At 28.3% G+C, this 21,464-nt stretch overlaps 1 protein-coding gene across 2 annotated transcripts in view; it reads right to left on the reverse strand.

The window, feature by feature from the left end:
• Positions 1 to 4,181: 4,181 nt before the first annotated feature.
• LOC132917389 (uncharacterized) overlaps positions 4,182 to 21,464 on the reverse strand; it is a 290,377-nt gene continuing 273,094 nt past the window's right edge. For both annotated transcript variants that reach the window (XM_060978105.1, XM_060978106.1), the window contains exons 3-6: positions 12,427 to 12,562; positions 8,102 to 8,235; positions 7,078 to 7,408; positions 4,182 to 4,914 (exon numbers count right to left, since the gene is read on the reverse strand). In XM_060978105.1, coding sequence (XP_060834088.1) covers positions 4,814 to 4,914; positions 7,078 to 7,408; positions 8,102 to 8,235; positions 12,427 to 12,562 — 702 coding nt within the window. In that variant the 3' untranslated portion in view covers positions 4,182 to 4,813. The remainder of the gene's footprint in view (positions 4,915 to 7,077; positions 7,409 to 8,101; positions 8,236 to 12,426; positions 12,563 to 21,464) is intronic.

The raw sequence follows: 21,464 nt of genomic DNA on the forward strand, positions 1-21,464 counted from the left end.
CCAATCGGGTGTCTAGAAATCTATCACATTATATATAGTTTGTCTCGAGGCTTGCCCGGTTCTTTTTTGAATGTATAAAAAATAAATAAGTACGAAAAATGGTAATAGAGTGTCTAGCTATCAGTCCTCAGTCGATGCAAATCGATACCTGTGCTGGGCAATCCGCCTACGGCGGATTGTTATACCTCCTGACGTCGAAAGTCTGATGTCGTTTAGTAGGGGAAAAAGTTTAAGTCGAACGAAGTGTTATAACGTCCCATCTACGTCCTATTTACTGCGTCGAATGGCAGACTATGTGGGCGCAAATTATGAAATCTGAATTTTTTATTTGCTAAAAATTGAATATACTTTAAGTGTTACCAAACCCCTCAGGTAGGCAATCAGACTGCGTCGGATCGCGGACGATGTGAGCATTGTGAGTTATTATAAGTGAAATAATCCACAATACATTTATGACATCAGGTTGTAATTAAATATTAGTGTGCATACCCGATCTATATGACTTTAATAAATATTTCATACGTACACACTACACATATTGTGTTTACATATTATATAATATATATACTATAAATAATATAATATAACATACTCGGTGGTAGTCGATAAGTACTATTACAAAAAACATAATAACAAAGCTGATACCAAAACACGTATATTTAACACTCGCAATATTCATAAAAAAAAAAAAAAATAGTACATAAATGTTGAAATACTGCTTTTTATTAGTCGAGTAATAAAAAAAATATACCGACGTCGCCGGCAAAATCATATAAAAATAAAAAAAAAACATTGGAAAAAAAAATGCAAAAAATGACTCGCAGTGTTAATCGAAGCGCCGCCGGGAACGTCGCCGGAGCGGGATTCGAACTCGTTATACCTGCCTAATTCCTATCCTATCCTAACGCCTAATCCTATCGACTACAGTTTGAGTTGTAAACCGACGTCAAATCTCGAGCACTTAAACCGTTTCCGAACCGTCACCGAATTCGCGTCGTACTCGTTTAATTCGTATTTCATTACACACACACACACACACAGACAGACATTCTCGTTGATTTTCTTTAAAATATATTTGTAAATATCTGAAATATCCGTTCGATGTGTATTTTATTCATTATTTATATTTATTTTATTATTATATATATATACGTATTAAACGACTTTTTTCTCACGCCCAACCGCTAATATATCGCCAATATAAAATATCGTAAATCACGCGAACACGGAAAAACTCGGAAAACGCTATAAAATCCGTAGAAAAGTGAAATATATAATAATAATAATAATAGTAATAGTATAGTTGTCCAACGCATTTTTGATAACCGACCGGACGCGATAACGGCGACCGGAGCGCATTCTTTTTTCCGTTTTAGGAACTGCGGCGAGTACAGCAAGCGCACTCAAGTGTTTTTCGGGCGAAACGCTTGCGGTTTTATAATATAAGATAAGAGGTAACTTCTATAAATTTACATATTACTATATAACAAATTAAATTTGACGAAGTGCATCAGTTATCATTTATATCATAATATAGTTTAATTAGTAGTGGATATTATGCATACTATATAGAGATACTTACCTAATGGGTTTTATAGGTTGGACTGACAAAAATTACAATAATGTGTTGTAGGCAAAATGCGTTGTTAGGGATCGAAGTTTTTAGTATAAAACCGTTTCTGCTGCACATTTAGATGTCAATCACGTCGTTATTCGACCGGAAATATTAATTATTTCCAAATAAATATCAAAACCATCGACAGTTTTGTTTTATTATTTTTAGTATATGACTTAATATGTATATTTTATAATTTTTATAAACTAAATCGAATTACCTATATGGATATATGCCGTAGGCATGTAGTAAAAAATCAGACATTTTAATAAATGCCTAGGCATTTAGTCAAAGAATTTAATTTTTATGCAATTTCACTGTCCGTATAGAGTTTAGACATCTAATTAAGTGCCTATTTCAAGTCAGGCAAATAATAAAAATGAAACATTTTGTATTATTTTAAAAATGTAACTATATTTTCTGTTAATTATTTATTGCTATTATATATATAAAAAAAAAACTATGTATTATTTATTAAATAATATGTAAAACACGTATAGGTACATGAAAAATGTTTAATTTCGTATCCATCGGTACTATTGTCTGGATTAATATATATATATATAAGTAATTACTAATTAGATGTAATAGTATGAGTATAAAAAAATGAATAATAATATGTTGTTATTGGGTGGCATTTGCTGCAATATTTAACATTTTTTTTAAAACAAAAACATAGATTCGTTTGACATTGTTGCTTTCCTATTTAATACTCATTATTACTCGTACTATAGACTATAGCATATATACAATATAATAAACTCATAATATCGTCTACGTCTATCACACCTAATTATATAGTAATGACCTATACATATATACGTATATATTTATGATTTAAGTTTTAAAACAATAGTACCGATGGACACAAAACTACACATATTTTATATACCTACGTGTTTTACATATTAATAAATAATATATAGTTTTTTTTTTGTATAAAATAGCAATAAACAATAAAATATGTTGAATGTTGATAGAACAAAGGTGAAATTTATTGACGTAGTGGTGTTTTTTTTGTTGTTGTTGTTATACATACTACATAGGTACCCGAAATTATCTCGTTACGTTGTTACGACCTAAATTATTGCAATTAAATATTAATAGAAAGTAACGTGTACAACAAATTTAATTTAAATGTTAATAACTGGTGGATAGGAAATACCAATTTTCCATAATATGCTGTACTCAAGGGATACATATTTTTAATACAACGTGTACAATAATTTCTAATAGCTTCCAATATGTATTTTATTTGACTCATTTCAAATGTTCGTCAAAAATCGAATTCACCAGATAAAACGATTAGGATTTATTATCTGCAATAAAATTAACCTATATATTTTATCTTATTTATATAAGTAGGTACAATTGAAAACGTGTTCTAATTTAATTAGAAAAATAATGTCCAAAATAACGTAAATAAAGCGATTAAATTATATATTATTATTTTATATTCTATAAAATACAAAATTCTCACACAACATCATAATAAACGATACTGTGGTTACTTTCTGTGTTATGCCATAAATGTTATTACTTGATGAATATTAAAAATCATATAATAACAATATAATATAATAAATATGCAATAAAAATAAAAAAAACCAACTCCTTATTATTGATTTTTTTTCAAAAATATAGGTTTTTAATATTTAATATTTATTCGGTTGGTTTGCTTTTGTTGTTATTCGTATACGTTTTCTATACTCGCATTACACGTAAAATAAAATGTTATAGCGAAATAACATATTATGTTACATTGGATAGTACCTATTTAAAAGTGTTTTATTTTTATGTTTCTGAAAAATAATGACTATTTAATTTTTGAAAATATTTGCCACATTAAATTATGGGGTTGGAATTTTTAAATAATAAGTTGGTACCGAGAACAACTGCGTGCACAGAATTTATAAGAACAATTATCATCATCTATTTTCTATATTTTAAATAATTTGTTGAATCTTGTTTATGATATTCTAGCCTGCACTTTTAGAAGGTTTAACACGAACGGTTAATTTAACATATACTTACATGGTAACATCTTACACACGATGTAATGTGGACTGCGATTATAATTCTAAAATAATATTTATGGAATGGTACAGTTAATACATCATTTCAAACATCCCGTATAATATTAATAATAACAATAATAAAAATGAAAAAGTAAAATAATGAGTTTTAGAAAAATGTAAATGTATATATAGGAGCGCAGTTGAAAAATAAAAAACAAAAATATGACAGCTGTATGTTTGATACTATATAATTTTATTAGCTCCATCTGTACGACGATAAAACCAGGTGGTGCGTGTATAGTCGAAATTAAATATTCATTTTTCATTTGGGAGTTGATATAAACAGAGCCGCGGTGCACGGCGGACTTACAAATAAAAATCCACTATTAGGTTTTATCCATCTGATACAACAATGGTTTTAATTGTAAAATTAAATATTTATACTGTTTTTGACTTTCAGTAAGAAAGAAGATTTGTTCGTTATCGAGGAGTGAATAAAAAAAGAAAAATCATCGACATTGTTTCATCGTAACAAAACGAATACACTATACATTTTACACGATTTATATTTCCAAAGATACAATATAATATAATATTATTAAAGAATTTTAACTACAGGGTGTTAGCATATTTTCAAGCGGTGACTAGCATATTATTTATCATGATAATATAACAATATTATATTTAAATATGTATTATAATATATATACAGCTGGCGACTTTTTTCGAGAATCAATAGATATAATCGGACCGCGCTCTATCCTCATATGGTATATTATTAGCTTATGTACATGATAATATATTCAAACACTAAACAATTTATATAAATAAAAATTCAATAAAAAATATTTTACAATAAAATAGTAAATAATAATAATTATTTAACAATGATTGAAATCGTTTTCAAAGTTTACAATGTAAACAATAGATTACAAGGAAATGTAACAAATGAAGGATGATGTTAAATTATAAAACAATATACATGCTCCATATTTGGAGACTGATTTTCAAAACACAGTAAAAGTCTTAGGTATTAACATTTTAAAAACTAAAATTAACTTATGACTTAAAATTGTTCATATTTTCTCCTTTTTTTTACTAATTTTTTTTAAATATTATTATTGTTAAAGTATCGTTTTCTCACATAGGTCTGTGATATTAATTAAATTGCGGTAAATCGCTACCGTAGAAGTACTATGAACAACGACGCTGACACGTAGACTGCGATCTCGTTGATGTTGAGTGATTGAGCAGTATATATGGAAGGCGAGTTGCTCGATGCTGTAAAAATAATTATAAATAAATATTAGTTATGTAAAACGATGTTTATAGGGTGAGTTTTTATGTTATTTTTACGCACGTATAGATAGGTAAATAAAATCGATAAGAGTAATAAACAGTAATTGAATAGTTTAATTTATGTACCAGTGAAAATTACAAATACTTTAGTAATACAAACATTGTTACAGTAATTGTACATGTATAAATAAAACCGTTGTATTATAGGTAACAAATCGATTACTGGAAATTTTAGGTCAAGATGATTTTGTAATAGATAGAGTTATAAAATGTTGCTAAATCGTCGATTCTATTAATATTATATAATATACATCGGGCTATCGTATACATAAAATTGTTTTACGTGATGATCGGGTATGGGCGTGGTTTGAGGGTTACATATTAAATTGATGTAGTAAAAAATTCAGGAATAAATACGAGTTGCTATATACTGTATTATTGAAATATTTGAAGAGCACTGTGCGTGACATTACACTACCTATATAATCGAGTGAGAGGTGACGAACAAAAATAAAATTATATTATAAATGTGATCATTATTTGTTCAGGGTAAATCCTCAATATGACCAATACCATATTCACATCCATAACAACCGACACTATAGATATCAGGATTTAAATTATATATAGTAAAGATGTCAAAAATAATAAGAAACTTAAGATGTTTAAAGATGTCAATATCTTAATAAAATATCATGTAATTTAAATTATTATCGTAACAAACTAAGTATTATATATCTACATAATGTTTATTAGGTACCTATATGTATAACCTCGTGCTGAAACATGTATCCAAAAACTGATTGCGATAAAGTTAAGTCGATTTATAAATAATTCTACGAGTCTTAATATATATTTATATTTATTGGGATGAATAAAATATCTTATAACATTTTTTGCACAACAAGAAACCAAAAATCAGATATTACATAAATCAAAAATTTTACAAACACGAACTTTTAACATATACAGTTGTACATTTCAATAGTTATTTTGTATAACTGATTTTGCTGCTTAACTTTTCTAGCATATATTCTATAATATTTATTATTTAGTAACTTTTAAGAAATGTTTGTATGACCATTAGTATAACATAAATACAACTTATATATATATATATATAAACAAATTTTAATAATTAAATAATCCAGGTTTATATTGTATTTAATTGAGATAAACGTGTCATTATTTAATAAAATTACCTATCTTTTTATTATTATTTTTTTCAATAAAACTAAATATATGTTATGATTATCAATTGTGTGTTTTAGAATTTGGATGTTTTACATAAAGGAATTAAAGAATGTATCATATGTTTAATACCTGTACGAATAATTTTGATTTATACAATAGAACACGAAAAGCACTATTTTTATTACTGGAAAGATGTTTATAAAAAAAATAAAAATAATACAGATAATTAAATGAAGCGTAATAAATCGATAAGATTTGATATTTAAATAACAGGGCCACGTACCTATAGGTGATATTATTATGCTATGCGATTTTCGTGAAATCATGACGTTTGCCAGAGAATTGTATCATATTATGCAGATAAACGGCGGAGGACCACATAGAGAAACGCATTATTATATCATATATTATAAGGTCGCCCACGATGACAATTTCTCGACAGTTGAAAGCCAAAGACTTACCTAAAATTTATGTCTAATATATATGCTATATAATAATCTATATTATTTTGTTCACCGGCTCTCCTTCCTATCTGATCTTCTTCGCCCCACGCATAAATTATGAGAGCTCTAAAGTGCAAATCTCCGTGTGTCAAATGTCTTTTTATTCAAACAAATTTTCTCAGCCATTCTCTTGATAAACCAGATATCTATATACGTTGTGTAAGTTAATTTGGAGTCCAAAATAGTTCAATATACTCCATGTGTTGTGCTATCTATGACAATATTGTGGAGTTTTAATATTTCGACTTTTATATACCTAATTCAATAATTAGCTATTAATTGTCCGGATCTTTATTGAAAAAAATCACTATTAATTAAAATCCCCATAAATTTCATATACATTTATTTCATCTTTTTATCACTCGTAAATTATAAACACGTTTTACTGGCTTTGCGTAATATGCCATTTTCTCGCATTAAGTAAAACGATTGGCGGCGTCACGCTTACCGTGAACGGGATCAGCCCGGGAGTCGGCGTCTTGTTCGTCGCCGCCTGCTAGTCCGTCTTCGGCAGCCGGCAATGGCAGTCCAGCGGCAGGTCGCGGTCGATGAGCCAGCGCGCTCTGCTCTTTCGACTTCCAGTACACCGTGCCCAGTGTGGCCACACACTTGAGTTTCATGTCCCGGTCGAGCCTGTTCCGGTGTTGCTGGTGGCCACCGGAACCTGGCGCCCGGAAGTGCTGCATGCCAGCCTCGAACTTGAGGCCCAACGTGGTGACCATCAGTCCCTCGCGACCGACGTAATCCGTGTACGGGCCTCGCAAATACGAAGAGTTTACCTACGAAAACGAACATCACATTATTATATTATTCAAATTTAGGACCTGGAATTGTATGCATCTATATATTTTTATTGATTAGTTAAAAAAAAAATAGCTAAGTAGGTACGTCATAAATTTGAATTTGGCCTATTATCGAATTATAGAATTATATTAATGGATAAATGGATCAATTAAATGGACACGTATATTAGACTATAGGGAGTGGATTCCGTGGTGGAGAGGCATGCACTATACTATTATATGCCAGTGGTCGATAGAGATGAATCCGAAAATAACGTGATTTTTTTTTTCAGTTGGTGGATAGGTAGAAGTAGGAGCAGGGTCAAAACAAAACCTTAAGTCGCCGACGTTACTAAGGCGATCTGAGTACTCCTCTCAATCAAAATGCCCTATTGATCACTATATCCACTTTTTTTTTAATATTTAATATTTACATAGGTAGGTATTTAGAGTTTTTTTTACCTTTTTTACATTAATCTTTATAATGTAAAAACTATTATCGTAATGGTAAAATTTATATTTTACTATGATATAATTACATGACTTACATTTATATTTATACAAAATACATCAAAGTTGTGTGTAATCTTTATTATTATATATTTTTTTTTTATTAAAATTAAAATCATTCTAATCGAAAGTTATAATTAAAAAGACATTATCTGAATATACAAACAAACGTATGCCAACCTGTTCGCCATTGATATACCAGGCCAGCTGTACGGCGGGTTTCGATCTCCCGGAAGTACAGTTCACGTTAACAGTGTCCCCCGGTTTGTACCGGTCTTGGCCACCGGATATGCGAGGTCCTTCATCGGGAGGGGCTAAAAAAAAAAAAAAAATATATACAATGTGAATATAATGTATTATAATAACTTTAGATTGCGTAAAAAGAAATATTATAAAAACGTTCAGTTTTCTAAATAATGAGGATGTTAGAGTTATTGTATAGGCTGTACAATTAATAGTATATTCAAAAAAGTACTAAAGGTAACATATATACATAAAGATTAATGACATATACATAATCCATATCTTATAATAAGTCAGCTATTATAATCATGGACTATTTTATTCCGACTTTATAATTTTAATAATTCAAAAATTACTCTGTGGAATTGCGATTTACACATTAACATTTCAAAAAAAAAATCATCTTTTTAATTTACAGTAAAAAGGAGCAAAAAAAATAAGTTCTCATCATCAGTGGTATTCTTGAAGGCATACAGAAATCTAAGTATATGAAAGTATGATATATAAGCATATTTAAAAATACCGAAATTCCGAATTTTAATGCATGCATAGAGTGAACCAGCAGTCAAAATTATAGTGAATGGTGATCACCCACTATAATATATTATTATGGCATAGACCACGGAGTTTTTTCATATCAGCCATAACTGTGTAAGGGGCTATCGACGAAAACTACCAATCCTATATATATATATATTATATACGTTATGCCCAATAATAGGAACACGCATCGTATATGGACTTTATTAAATTCTGAGGAACGTTATTTAATACGTTCCGGTTGTAGGAGACGTTTCGAATAAAATGCACGTGGAAATGTTTACGTCAATACCAATACGCGATTCGAGACTTTTCGACGGTGGTAATCCCACGCGTAAACTGTATATAATACACGTAGGTAGACTGTACTCGTAATTTTGTGGTTTAATTTTTTTTTTTAAACTAGTTTCATGCCGGTGGAAAAAATATTGTCGCAACTCGGTGTCCAACGTCGCATCGTTAATCAGCCTATTCGAAAAACTTTTACTCGTTTTACAACTTTTTTCTTGTCTAGCGATATTGCGAAATAACATTTCATTATAGAAGTTTGAAATGTCTATGAGAGGCATCGCAACTAACTGCCACAGGAACTTGTAAACGAAATATTTATTATCTCTGTCAAGTCGGAGAAGAGTGAGAAGACCAACCTAATTTCGACTTTTAGTCGGGAAAAAAGTTTTTTGTTTCAAACGGGGATCATTAACTTTTGGATATTTATATATAACAAAATAAATAAATAAATAACATTATAATAATGTGAATAAAATTTATATTTAACCAGGGAGTTCCAGGAAAAAATTCGAGTAAAAATATTTTATTGGTATTCGAAAAAAAAATACAATTCAGTATCAACTTTTTAAAATTTTTATTTTTTAAATGAAAAACCTTTGCTCTCTACCTCCAGAATAAATTAAAACAGATTTACCTTATTGTGTCAATTTACAGAAAAATAGAAAAAAGGTTTAGCGTAAACTTATTATAATGTAGAATGTTGGAAAAATTACTTTTGATTCTAAATTTTAGATATAATAATTACTGGTTTCAAATTAAACGTTAATTAGTTACAAACATAATTATCCAGAACTACGTTAATGAACAAGATAATAGGTTCTAAATACCCATGTTTCTGTATTTTGTCTGGCTTATTTTTATTTGAATTTACTTTAACTTATAAAATTGTATAAACTATAAACTATCACTTCCAAACAGTGATATAAAATACACTTAATAAAATAATTATTGGGTATTTATTTTTAGTAATTATAAAATTCATTGCATAGTTGCCGAAAACGTTTTCCTGTGATAAGGAAGATGAAAAAATCAATAATTACAATAATTGTAATTTGTTATATCGTATTATGAGTTGACATTTCATTGATGTTGGTGTTGTCACTGGCATAAGGCATATTATATTACATATATTTTATTATGTATAATAATTTATATTCAAAAATGTGAACTTAAATTGTTATTTAAACGTTTTTACGACCAATTACTCAATCAAATACCATTAATTACGCGTGTGTTATTCTTAAAATGTATGCGTTAAAGCGCCCTAATCAAATTTCAGGAGACAGTATGACTATAGTGTCCTGACCTTAACTTTTAAACATAAAACTATAAAAGGTAGCATCTTTATAAAAGATAACGTAACATTTTGTTACTTAAATAACATAATATTATTATAATAACGATATCGCACATCCATTAGGTTTTGTTATTGTATACCTACTCTGTGTTATTACCAGTAGGTATTTTAATAAAATGCCATCAAGCGGGAAGTCATGTATTACACATACACATACACACACACACACACACATATACATATATATATATATATATATGTATTGATTTATTTTTATAAAAGAAACGTAAGGAGTCATCATGAAATCCACTGCAAAAGATAAATTTTGCTTACACACGTACACACACGCGTATATTTATAGTTTTTTGTTGTTGTTGTTGTTTTTTTTTTTTGTCCCTGGCAATAAACATTTAGAAACGTAATCGTAAACGTCGTAATGATCCTCCGCCGTTAGCGCATATAATTTACCAATCGAATCGATTCGGTTATATCTACGAGATTACGCATATAAGCGTATATCCACCGAAAGAGCGGTACACATATACATATATTATATAAGTAATATACTTGTCTACCACCTTCGGTTCGAGTGGTAGACAGTGGCGCGCTCGAGAGGGTCGGATTGAATTGGATCGCCGAGACAAAGGCGCGCCACCGAGTTAAACCAATTTGCACGTGCGACGACAATATTCTCGTATATATCGGGTTTTACGAGGCGCCGGGGACCGAGGACTACGGTGGATGTATATTGTTCCCGGTCGTTTAAAACGCACTAAGGTTGAATAAATATTTGGTCGAGTACCCGGAGACTTTTACGTGTAATATATACTCTTAGGTCCTTCTCTCTGATCCTTCAGTGTAATAAACGTGTAATAATATGCACCTCGTTGACGACGACGACGATTAGGAGACGGTATATACATAGTAACCTAAATACAATCGGTCACCAGAAATGTTTTTCTCCGGGTAAAAATGTACTGTTTTTACGAGGAACCGAATGAATCACAGACACTAGGAAAATTACAAATCATCAAAGGCATTTTCTCGTGCAAGGACTAACATCTTAATCATTATTCTACTTGGATGAAAGTCATTTGACAGCGCATAAAATATATATCAGACGTTTTAAATTAATGGAGTTTAATAATAGCTATACACTAGTAGTAAGTAGTCTGTAGTAGTAGTAGTAGTAGTAGTAGTAGTAGTAGTAGTAGTAGTAGTAGTAGAATTTGGAATAACTCAGCTATTGTTAAGAACAATTTACGTCATTTCTGACTATAAACAATAGTTTTTAATATTACTCATTTACTCTTATATTATAATATAACAAGTTATGATTCCGCGGTTACTACGTCGAAAATTATGTTCTACTAAAAGGTAACTAATAACGTAATCTTTTAGGTAAGTCATTTTGGCAAACATTTTTAAAATGTTCCATTACCAACTTCCTTTAGCATAAAACAATAAATCAAAAAAATTCGGCTGTTTAAAAAAAAGAAAATGGTGTAATTAATAGTACGAGTTGATAATTGAAATTACAAGCAAATGTACATGTGGTTATTGAGTGAATATCATGGTTTGGTGGTATACATTAATTAAGTATTTATATATAACTCTTGGCTACGGTATAATAACATTTATTGATCACTGTAGCTAAAAAGCTTTTCATAGGGTTAAATTTTCAAACGGTTTTCCTCTTCTGCGTAGTTTTACGGGTCAGACATAATCGCAATTCGTTTGATTTCAATGTATAAGGTGAAAATTATCACAAAGTAAACAATAATTTACATTTTATATCGTAATAAAATGTAAAATTATTATTGTCTATTTGAGTTGATATTTTATTCGGATTTTTAATTAATTGGTTTTATTAAAAGCACATAAATCAATTTATTTGCTACATTTTTTATCTTTAACGCCTGTGTTGATCTGTTTAAATTAACAATATTTTTTTTCTCAAATAAATAACGGTTTAATAAATAATAAGCGATCGAGTTAATAATTTATTAGTGCTATGAACGGTTTACATTAATGAATAATATTTTGAACAGTCTTTAGTTTTGAGCTGTGGAAATTAGAAACCTATACAAAAGTATGACTATTGAAGTGTTGTCGTAGATAAAACGAAACTTACCAACTGTAAGCATAGAACTGTGATTGGTAACTGTTTGGAACGACGGGGCTTCGGCGGAGACTTCACAGCGGTATTTACCGCTACTCGCCAATTCCAGAGGCCTCAGAACAACGCTTTCTGCCGTAGACAGTTTTTCCTGAAATTAAACAAAGAGTAATAAAATGTTAATATTAATTAGCGAATTGTCTACAAGAAGCATACCAAACGTAAATCGCTCACGCCCTTTGGTATTAACTATTAAAATATAATAAGTAGCTATTGATTTAAATAACGTATAATATATATATATTATATCAGGTATAATATTATAGGTCAGGAGTTAGTGTGCGCGTCAATCGTCAACTGACTTCTGAACTTTTCCGGACGTATATCTAAAATGTGAGTGGTTTCGTCACCAAGTTGTTAATAATGTTAATATCAATATCACGAAAACAATATGACATGTGTAATACGACCTGTGTGATGTTGAGTTATGTAGCAAAAAAAACTATTTTTATCAAACGCCGTCAATGACATGCGTTTGTGGTAAGTATCGGAGACGTAACCGCGCTGTAGAGGTTAACAACCATAATAATAGTTATTATTCTTCTCATGTTATATAATAATATCCACACACGTATTTAGTATGTGTCACACTATTTAATAAGATTGCGTTAAATTTACCATCAAATGTTCACGCTGTAATTTCTATCGAATTAAGACCGTGATAATGGCTTTGCGAGGTGCGCACCCTAATACTCAGTGTGTATTATGTCACCGGAAAATGCATATTAGTGGGTTCTTGTCAAACATCTTCTAACCACTCCCATCACAGCCACAACCGACCTTTTACTCTCTATACCGAATTTCCAACTAACTGCAGGATGACTCATCACGTATCGTCGAGTTTTATGTAAAACACCCGTTTAGTGAGTTCAATCACTTACTTCCACCGACTTTGTGACGTGCACCTATACACAGTTATTATAGTATATTATATAATGTAAATACCACGTGTAAATGTATTTCACGGTAGATATGGCACTATATGGAACTTACTAAAACAATGTCATAAAATACAGTATCGAAACACATAACTTTTTAACTACACCGAACGACACGAATGTTTTTTATCGATGATGTTGGGAGGGTTACATTCCCCCTTATGAAGAAATTTAGAAACATCTCGTCTTTCCATTATGTATTGTCATGTGTTATTATGTATTAAAAATATAATACATATACCTATACATCAAAGTCGTAAAATCTGTATGGCAACTTGTTTTTACCAGTAAATATTAGTATACTTATTTTGGAATTAAAATCACTTTTATCATTTATATAATATTTGACATCTGATTACTAATATCGACAGTTAAATGTATTATGTTGTATGCCATTGGATTATTTTTACCGATGAAGTAACTATTGCACAATATGTTATGGTATGACGTACAGAAATAATACACAGAAAGTAACATTATAGTCAAACGCAAAATTTTAAAGGGTAGATCAATAGGTTTTAGAGCGTACTCGAGACGTGAGCTGAAGAAAAAAACAATTAAATGTATTATTTCGATCGTCGTTTGTTCAGTATACCCATAAGATACAACGGATATTACTCTGTTCTATAAAGAAACTTAAGCCAGTAGACAAATCTAGACTATTTCACTTTCTTGTGAAAGTTAATGTTAAAAATAAGTAGTCGATGAGTTAAATAAGATATGAATACCTATTCATATTCTATTTATTAGGTATATGTATAATCAACTATGAGCATATTATGACATATAAAAATATATTAAAATAACAAATTTAAATATTTATATAACACGGCGCTTTGTTTATGCAATTTTACTTGTTTATGTTTTTTTTTAATATCAGTGAAGGCAATATTCTGTACGAATGCCATGATAAACGGCTTTGTTATAATAAATAAATCACAAATAAATAAGTACACATGTTCAAATGTTAACGTTTATATAATATAATAATGTGATAGATTATTAGGGATTTGAAATATTCACGTGCATAATCATATCAAATGGCAACATTTAATACGTTTAATGGCAATATTAAATGATTAAAAATAATACTACATCTAAATATAGGATTTTAATTCAACCAAATAACTTAACTTGACAGTTATTATTATTGCGTGTCAATGAAGATGGTCAATAATTTATCACTGTTGTCCTTCCATGAAGGATTTTTTTTTTTTTTAAATTGACGAATATTAGGTATTATAACATATAAAAAAAAAAATATGTTCCCAATAATATTATTAGTCTATGATTTTAACATGCATATTATATACCTACATTAAATTCGTAATATTATTTAGAGACAAACATTTAAATTAATTTCGTACAATGAAAAATCCGACCAAGGATATAATAATAATGATGTAATATATTTTGCCACCACCCGTAAATTATAGTAAACCGTGTACCGTTATCTTGATACACAAGCAGACGACTCTACTATATAATTCAAAAATGGGAAGTGAAGGTGATTTCCGCAAACGAAAAATCAGGATGCTTGGATAATAAAAAAAGATATATAGTCCATTTATTTTGTTATTTTGAGTACACGTTCGATTAGTGCGACATTAAATCTAATGTAAATCAACCAAGTGCGATTTTACATAATTTGTAGATCGAAAAAAATATCTTATTTTACGTAAGATGGTATATTTCAATATATTTGAGTAATATCCTAATCGATGGGCTTGTTTAGTTGGTGACGGTTCTGTTAAATCGTTATAATACTGTGTATAGAAATAAAATTGTACTGAAATTAACTCCAAATTGTATAAATTTATAGAATACGTGATGTTATTGTAATGAAATATTCTAACTTATGTATTATACACAATACACATAAAGGATTGATGTTTAATATGGAACCTATTATATCAGCCTAAATATTATATTATATATATTTTTTTTAAATAATTTATTTATTATATTATTATATTTTTAAATATATATAAATGCTATTTTTTTCATAAACGTATGCTATTGTTGGATTTCTTGATTTGCAGTTCACACTTTTATACATCGAGAAGAATTAATAAGAATTATTTATAACTATAATATATATAAGGAGATTCACCAATTGTCTACCTGTTTTTTTAAAGTTTTTTTCATCAATAATACAGTTATTCGAAATTTGATTTTTAGAATTTAAATAAACTTAGACTATATTTTTAAATTTATAAGATAATTCGTACCAACTAATAAAGATTAATCCCGGGGAGATAAAATATTCTATTTAATAAATCAGAATTCCATTTTCTATTGTAAATTATTTAATGGATAATTTGGATGTATATGGATTGGCGTGAGTATAGTTATTGTAACACTCTGTACATACAAGTAAGGTTAAATACAATGTAGTAATATGATGCAGCAAGGTTACCTTTAGTTACTATTTTATTAAAAAATATCAATCGAATTATCACTATTTTTTATTGAGATATTTTTACATGATTAAGAATTGTGTTTAATTATCATTGTATGATTTGTATTAACTACCTATAAAGTTTTTATTTTTAAATTATCGTTTTTTAAATTTCATCAGTTATTTCAGAAATATAAAGAATAACAACCGACAAGTGAAATAATTCTGAAATGTATGGTAAATTATTTTAATCAAATAATTTTTTGTTATATTGTTTTAATTTATACTCCTGTATAGAAAAACTTGAATTATTTCTATAAAGATGTTTAATATTACATTTATTTATTTTTAAAATGTAAAATCATAATTAATTATAAAAGTTAAGTAATGAATAGCATATTATATTAATAATAAATTAAATTCATTAAAATTATTTTAATATAATCATTAAAAAAATATCTACAATAACGATAAGAACATTAATTAATAAATATTCGTTTATAAATGAAAAAAAGTCAGCAATAATAATAATAATTTATTTTTAAGATGTATTTATATTTGTTTAGATTAAACAATCTTTTTATAATTGCGTTTTTATTGATGTTTTACAGTGATTATAAGAGCTTTTTGAAGCAAGAGTGTTTTAGATTTCACCGAATAATGCATACTTTGCTTTTCAATGTTTTGGTAAGTTTACTTTTCTTAAGATGTTTATTGATTAAAACGGTATTTTTTCTTGTTTTGATAGTCTTTACAATATTAAAAAAATGAACCTCTCATTTGTTTAACGAATTTTACAGGCGAGTGTTTATTTTTCCCAGGGATCAACTTCAATTTTCTTTTAAAAATATATATTTGAATTTATTTCACGAATTGATAAATTTTTTTTAAATATAATTTTTGTTTAATTCACTTGAAAACACTTTAATTTCATATCTATTACCTAGAAATCATCAATGAACATTGAACATACTATGTACAGTGCATATTATATTCTATTAGAATATACCTAGTGAAAAAAAAAATTAATTTCGTTAAATTGTTTATTTAGTCGATCATACAAATAAAGTAAAATGTGGATTTGTTTGAATGTATTTTTCGAATTGAAATAAATTTATTTTATGTATGTAATTCATGCAGAAAAAACTGTTTAATATTCTGAAAATGTGTATAGTTCATTTTTGAATATTTAAAAAGCTATTTACGTTGTACAAATGCAAACATATCGTTTTATATTATATTCTTTAAACTATGAAGTTTAAAACTTCATTTGTTATAAGTATATTGTTTTTTAATATCAATAACATATTGTAATAACTGTATGTAAACTTCTTAAGACACCTGTTGGTTCTTAAAACGACTGACCCAAGATACATGAAATTATACCATCGAATGCACATATTGGATATGACACTCCTATAATGTTACATTTATTGTTCAATGAATGTTCAATGTTAATATTATACGAACTGAAATTGAAAATTCCATGCAACAATAGTGATATTATAAAGATGTATAAACACGCCACCGATAAAATGGGGAAATCAGGTACGCATACCTACTTTTAAAGCACAAAAAAAAAAAATGACATAAAAAGCAACGGTCAAGTCTTCATTTATATTTAACTCGGAGTGCGTGTTTTTTTCTTTTGCTCATTTTTTTCTACGTTTTTCATCCTTTTTCCGTCGGATTTAACGGGGCGCTTGTGTATATGTGCTGTGTACACGGTGACGGGGGTGTGTTTGCGTTTGGCGAGGGCTCTAAAAGGAGCGACGACATCATGAATATGTTTGCGCACGAACCCGCATTAGCCTAAACCTACGTATATTGTACAGACGAGTTTTCAGGATTTATTTTATTTTTGTGTACAATATACTTCTTATATTCAATATGTGTTTACTACCCCCGAACCATCCTCGGACCGCTGCCACCACCTTCACAGATATTATAACTTTGTGGGTCATACACCCCGATTACATATAACAATCAAACATTAATAGAAAGCGACGTCGACATAGTCCGAACTGACCATGCGTGAAAAACAGAATTGGAAACGCGCCGTTATAGTGTAATATATAATAAATTGATGAATGCTTGAGAAAATCGATAGACTATTTTATTAGGTCGGCATAAAAGGAAAACGTCTTAAACATACCACTATATAAATATGGTGTAAATGGTCGATATCTTCAGAGAAGACGCATATTTTTCCATACTCTACTCGGAGGTTATAGCAAGTTTTATAGAAGTTAAAAAAGGAATTTTTTCAGAGTACTTAGAACTTTGCCACATCTCAATATTTCTGTTTTATTTTTATGCATAGAAAAATTCACTCATCGCTATGTAATTGAATTGATGAATTCAACCGTCTCTGCACTAAGTTGTATTTCTATAATAGTATATAGCTCTCTCACGCCTTTCCTACCTACATATTTTTAAATATATCGGGTTTAAGATAAATGTTTCAACGTGAAAACTTTAAATGGACTGTAAAAAACAATTTAAAAAGCATAGATACTGTTTTTTCAAAATATTTCAAAATAAAAATTTATCAAATTATTTATTTTTATGGGTTAGATGTAATAATACGTTATATTTTTCAGAATTTATTTTTCAAAGTACGGCAATATTGTAATTTAAAACGTTTATTTACGCGTTTTTATTTATACTTTTACGTACACATATATGGGTAGTTTGCGGTATATAAGTAAATATTACTACGCAATAAATGTTAGTGTGTATATTATTTATGTGTAATGTATAAGGTATATAAAATAAAACTGTATCGACCATATTATTTTACTTTATTATAAGTGATATTTGAATTAATGCAAATAAAACCTTAAAACTTCTCCACAGAAACCACAGAAGTTCAATTGAAAGCGGTAACAATATGCCTGTTTAGTTTTATATAACACATCATAGTTATGTTTAATAGGACCACAACTATAACTGCAGTGATATTAATTTAAATTAAAAAAGAATAAGAAATTAAATACGACTAGTATTATAAACGTCCCTTGTTTATTATCCTTTGTGGGATGACCGCAATTTAATGTTTAATTATACGTTTGCGTTTAATATGCTATACTGCTATAGTATTATAAAACATGTTTTGGAAAAATCCTCCAAGCGAAGTAAATCGTAATTCCAACCGACATAATTTATAATTATGATTTCTATACTCACACAATGCAAATTATATTGAAATATTCTATAATATTAAGTAAACATTTTGATTGTATTATTATAATAATATTTAACTTTTATTTGTGTATATATATTTTATATTATTATATATTTTTTTAGTAAAAATTCATACTAAAACGAACTTTACATGCATTTCATTCGACTAAATTTAACGTGCAAACTGTCGAAACGAGGGGATCATTATGAAGTTAAAAAATAATGAAGACAAATTTCTTATAAATAAAATTAAGAGGTCAATTTGAAATTAATTTCATTATTTTTAAAAACGTACACTTAAATATTTACTCCCTCAGTAACAATGTAATAGCTAAAGCTAAATAGAGTTTTACCACAAATTGGATTATAAATAGAAAACTTCATAATTTATTATTTATTAGTTTTAGTCAATATTTTAACATAAGTGTCATAAGTATGATAAGTTATTTAAATAAACTATATCTTTCTGTAAAATAGTATTGTTATACAAAATTCACGTGAATATAGCGAGTTTGCTAACGAATAAAGTTTTAAAGCAATTTATGAACACAGATGTACACCTATATTTAGCAGCAAGATTAACTTGAAAATCATAACACTAAGCTATATTTTATGATTATTTAACAAATTCAAGGCAATTATCGTTAACTAGATATTTTTGTGATAAATTTGTTGAACCTAAATTGGCCGGGTCTTAATTTCGTAGTTATACTAAGCCACTAAAACATGTACCTATTTAAGAGTAAAATATTTCAAACGAAATGGGCTAATTATTAAACATAATTAGCGATGAAAATACAAATGTAATATAATATGATGAAGATAATATTTTGTATAAACGATTTATATCCTGAAATTGGTTGGGAGAATCGAACTAACTGTAAGCTATGTAGCATAGGCCCACGACAGTTAAGACAGCTGACCAGTTGGAGTGATAAAAAAAAGGAGATTAAATATTGTTTTATATCGTCCTTATTTATTCTGGGTAGGTAATCTCCAGTGACGTTTAAAACGCAAACGGAGCACAATATTTTAAATTTATAATTATAAAAAAAACTATATTAATACATAATAATTAAACTCGGTGATTAATTTAAAATCGGTAGGTTCATAGTTACAGGTAATTACGGAAGTAAAAAACGCGTAAGTAGAACAATTCTATAATAAACTAAACATCAAAAATATATTATATATATGAGATGGGCGCACGTGACGATAACTGACGGAAAAATGATAAGGAATGTTATCAGAAATTTATCTGGAAAACGTGGATGGCCTAGACAACGGATATTATACAGAGACAAAATATGAGAACAGTTAATGTATCCAAAAGATTGGAAGACTCTATAGCTATAGAAGGTTAGAGAAGTTTAGTTGAATTTACTACTAAGAGCCACACAGGCTTGTAAAGCGAAAAAAGTCATAATATCTATATATTTTATTTTAACACATTTTCTTATTGTATCTATCTGTACAAAATATATACAATGAACCTATATTATATTGTAATGTTTGTTGCGGACGAGCAAGTGTGGAGACTGTATATTACATTATTATCACGTCGTAGGAATGTCGGACGGATTCTATTTTATCCTCTATACATAGTAAATGTTATATTTTTTATATTTATCGTGTGTTGGTATTATAATAGGTATTCACATAAAAAAAAAATGTATATATTTATGATAGTATTTAAGTTAGCAATAATAAATACTTAGTGTATAAACATATTGTGTAATTTACATTGTTGTAATTAGTCAAGTACTTATCAAAAACAAAAATACGTAATTATTAATTGGCTCACAATGATAAAATCTATTGATTAATGTTTTATTAAAAAGAAATATTTATTGTTCATTACACAATGTCAATAATTTATTTTTATATAAAAACTAGACTAACCTATTTATTATTTAATTTTTTTTTCGAGTTCTATTTTAATTTGTTAATTGCGTACCTAAATGTATTATGTATTTTACTGTATAGTTGTTTTCTGAGTGCATTGTTCATTCTGTGTTAACACCAGCGGATAATCGTATTAATACACACGCGATGTATGTGAGTTTTTAAATGTGTAAAACTTATTTGTTCTTATCTACATAAATGTGGTTGTTAGATAAATATTTTAGGTGCGTTATCTATACGTACAATCTTAACTACACAATTTTAGATATATTATTAGAAAAATGCCTATTACTAGTTTTAACAATAATATAATTTATTTATTTTCACGAATGGAAATTCTCTAGAATATTTTGAATTATTAAATATACGTTCACACCTTTAGTCAAAACAAAGTGCTTGTATAGGCCAGGAACTGGACGACTCTAATTTAATAAATATTATATATTATTATCGTATTGTGTACGCTAGAAGAATAACGCTTTATATTTAATTATTCGATGGTTGAATAAATGATTTTCAAAAAATTAAATTTTTGTTTTTATTTATTAAATTAATTATTATTA

Source organism: Rhopalosiphum padi, chromosome 1 (genome assembly GCF_020882245.1).
Source record: "Rhopalosiphum padi isolate XX-2018 chromosome 1, ASM2088224v1, whole genome shotgun sequence".
NCBI lineage: Eukaryota > Metazoa > Arthropoda > Insecta > Hemiptera > Aphididae > Rhopalosiphum > Rhopalosiphum padi.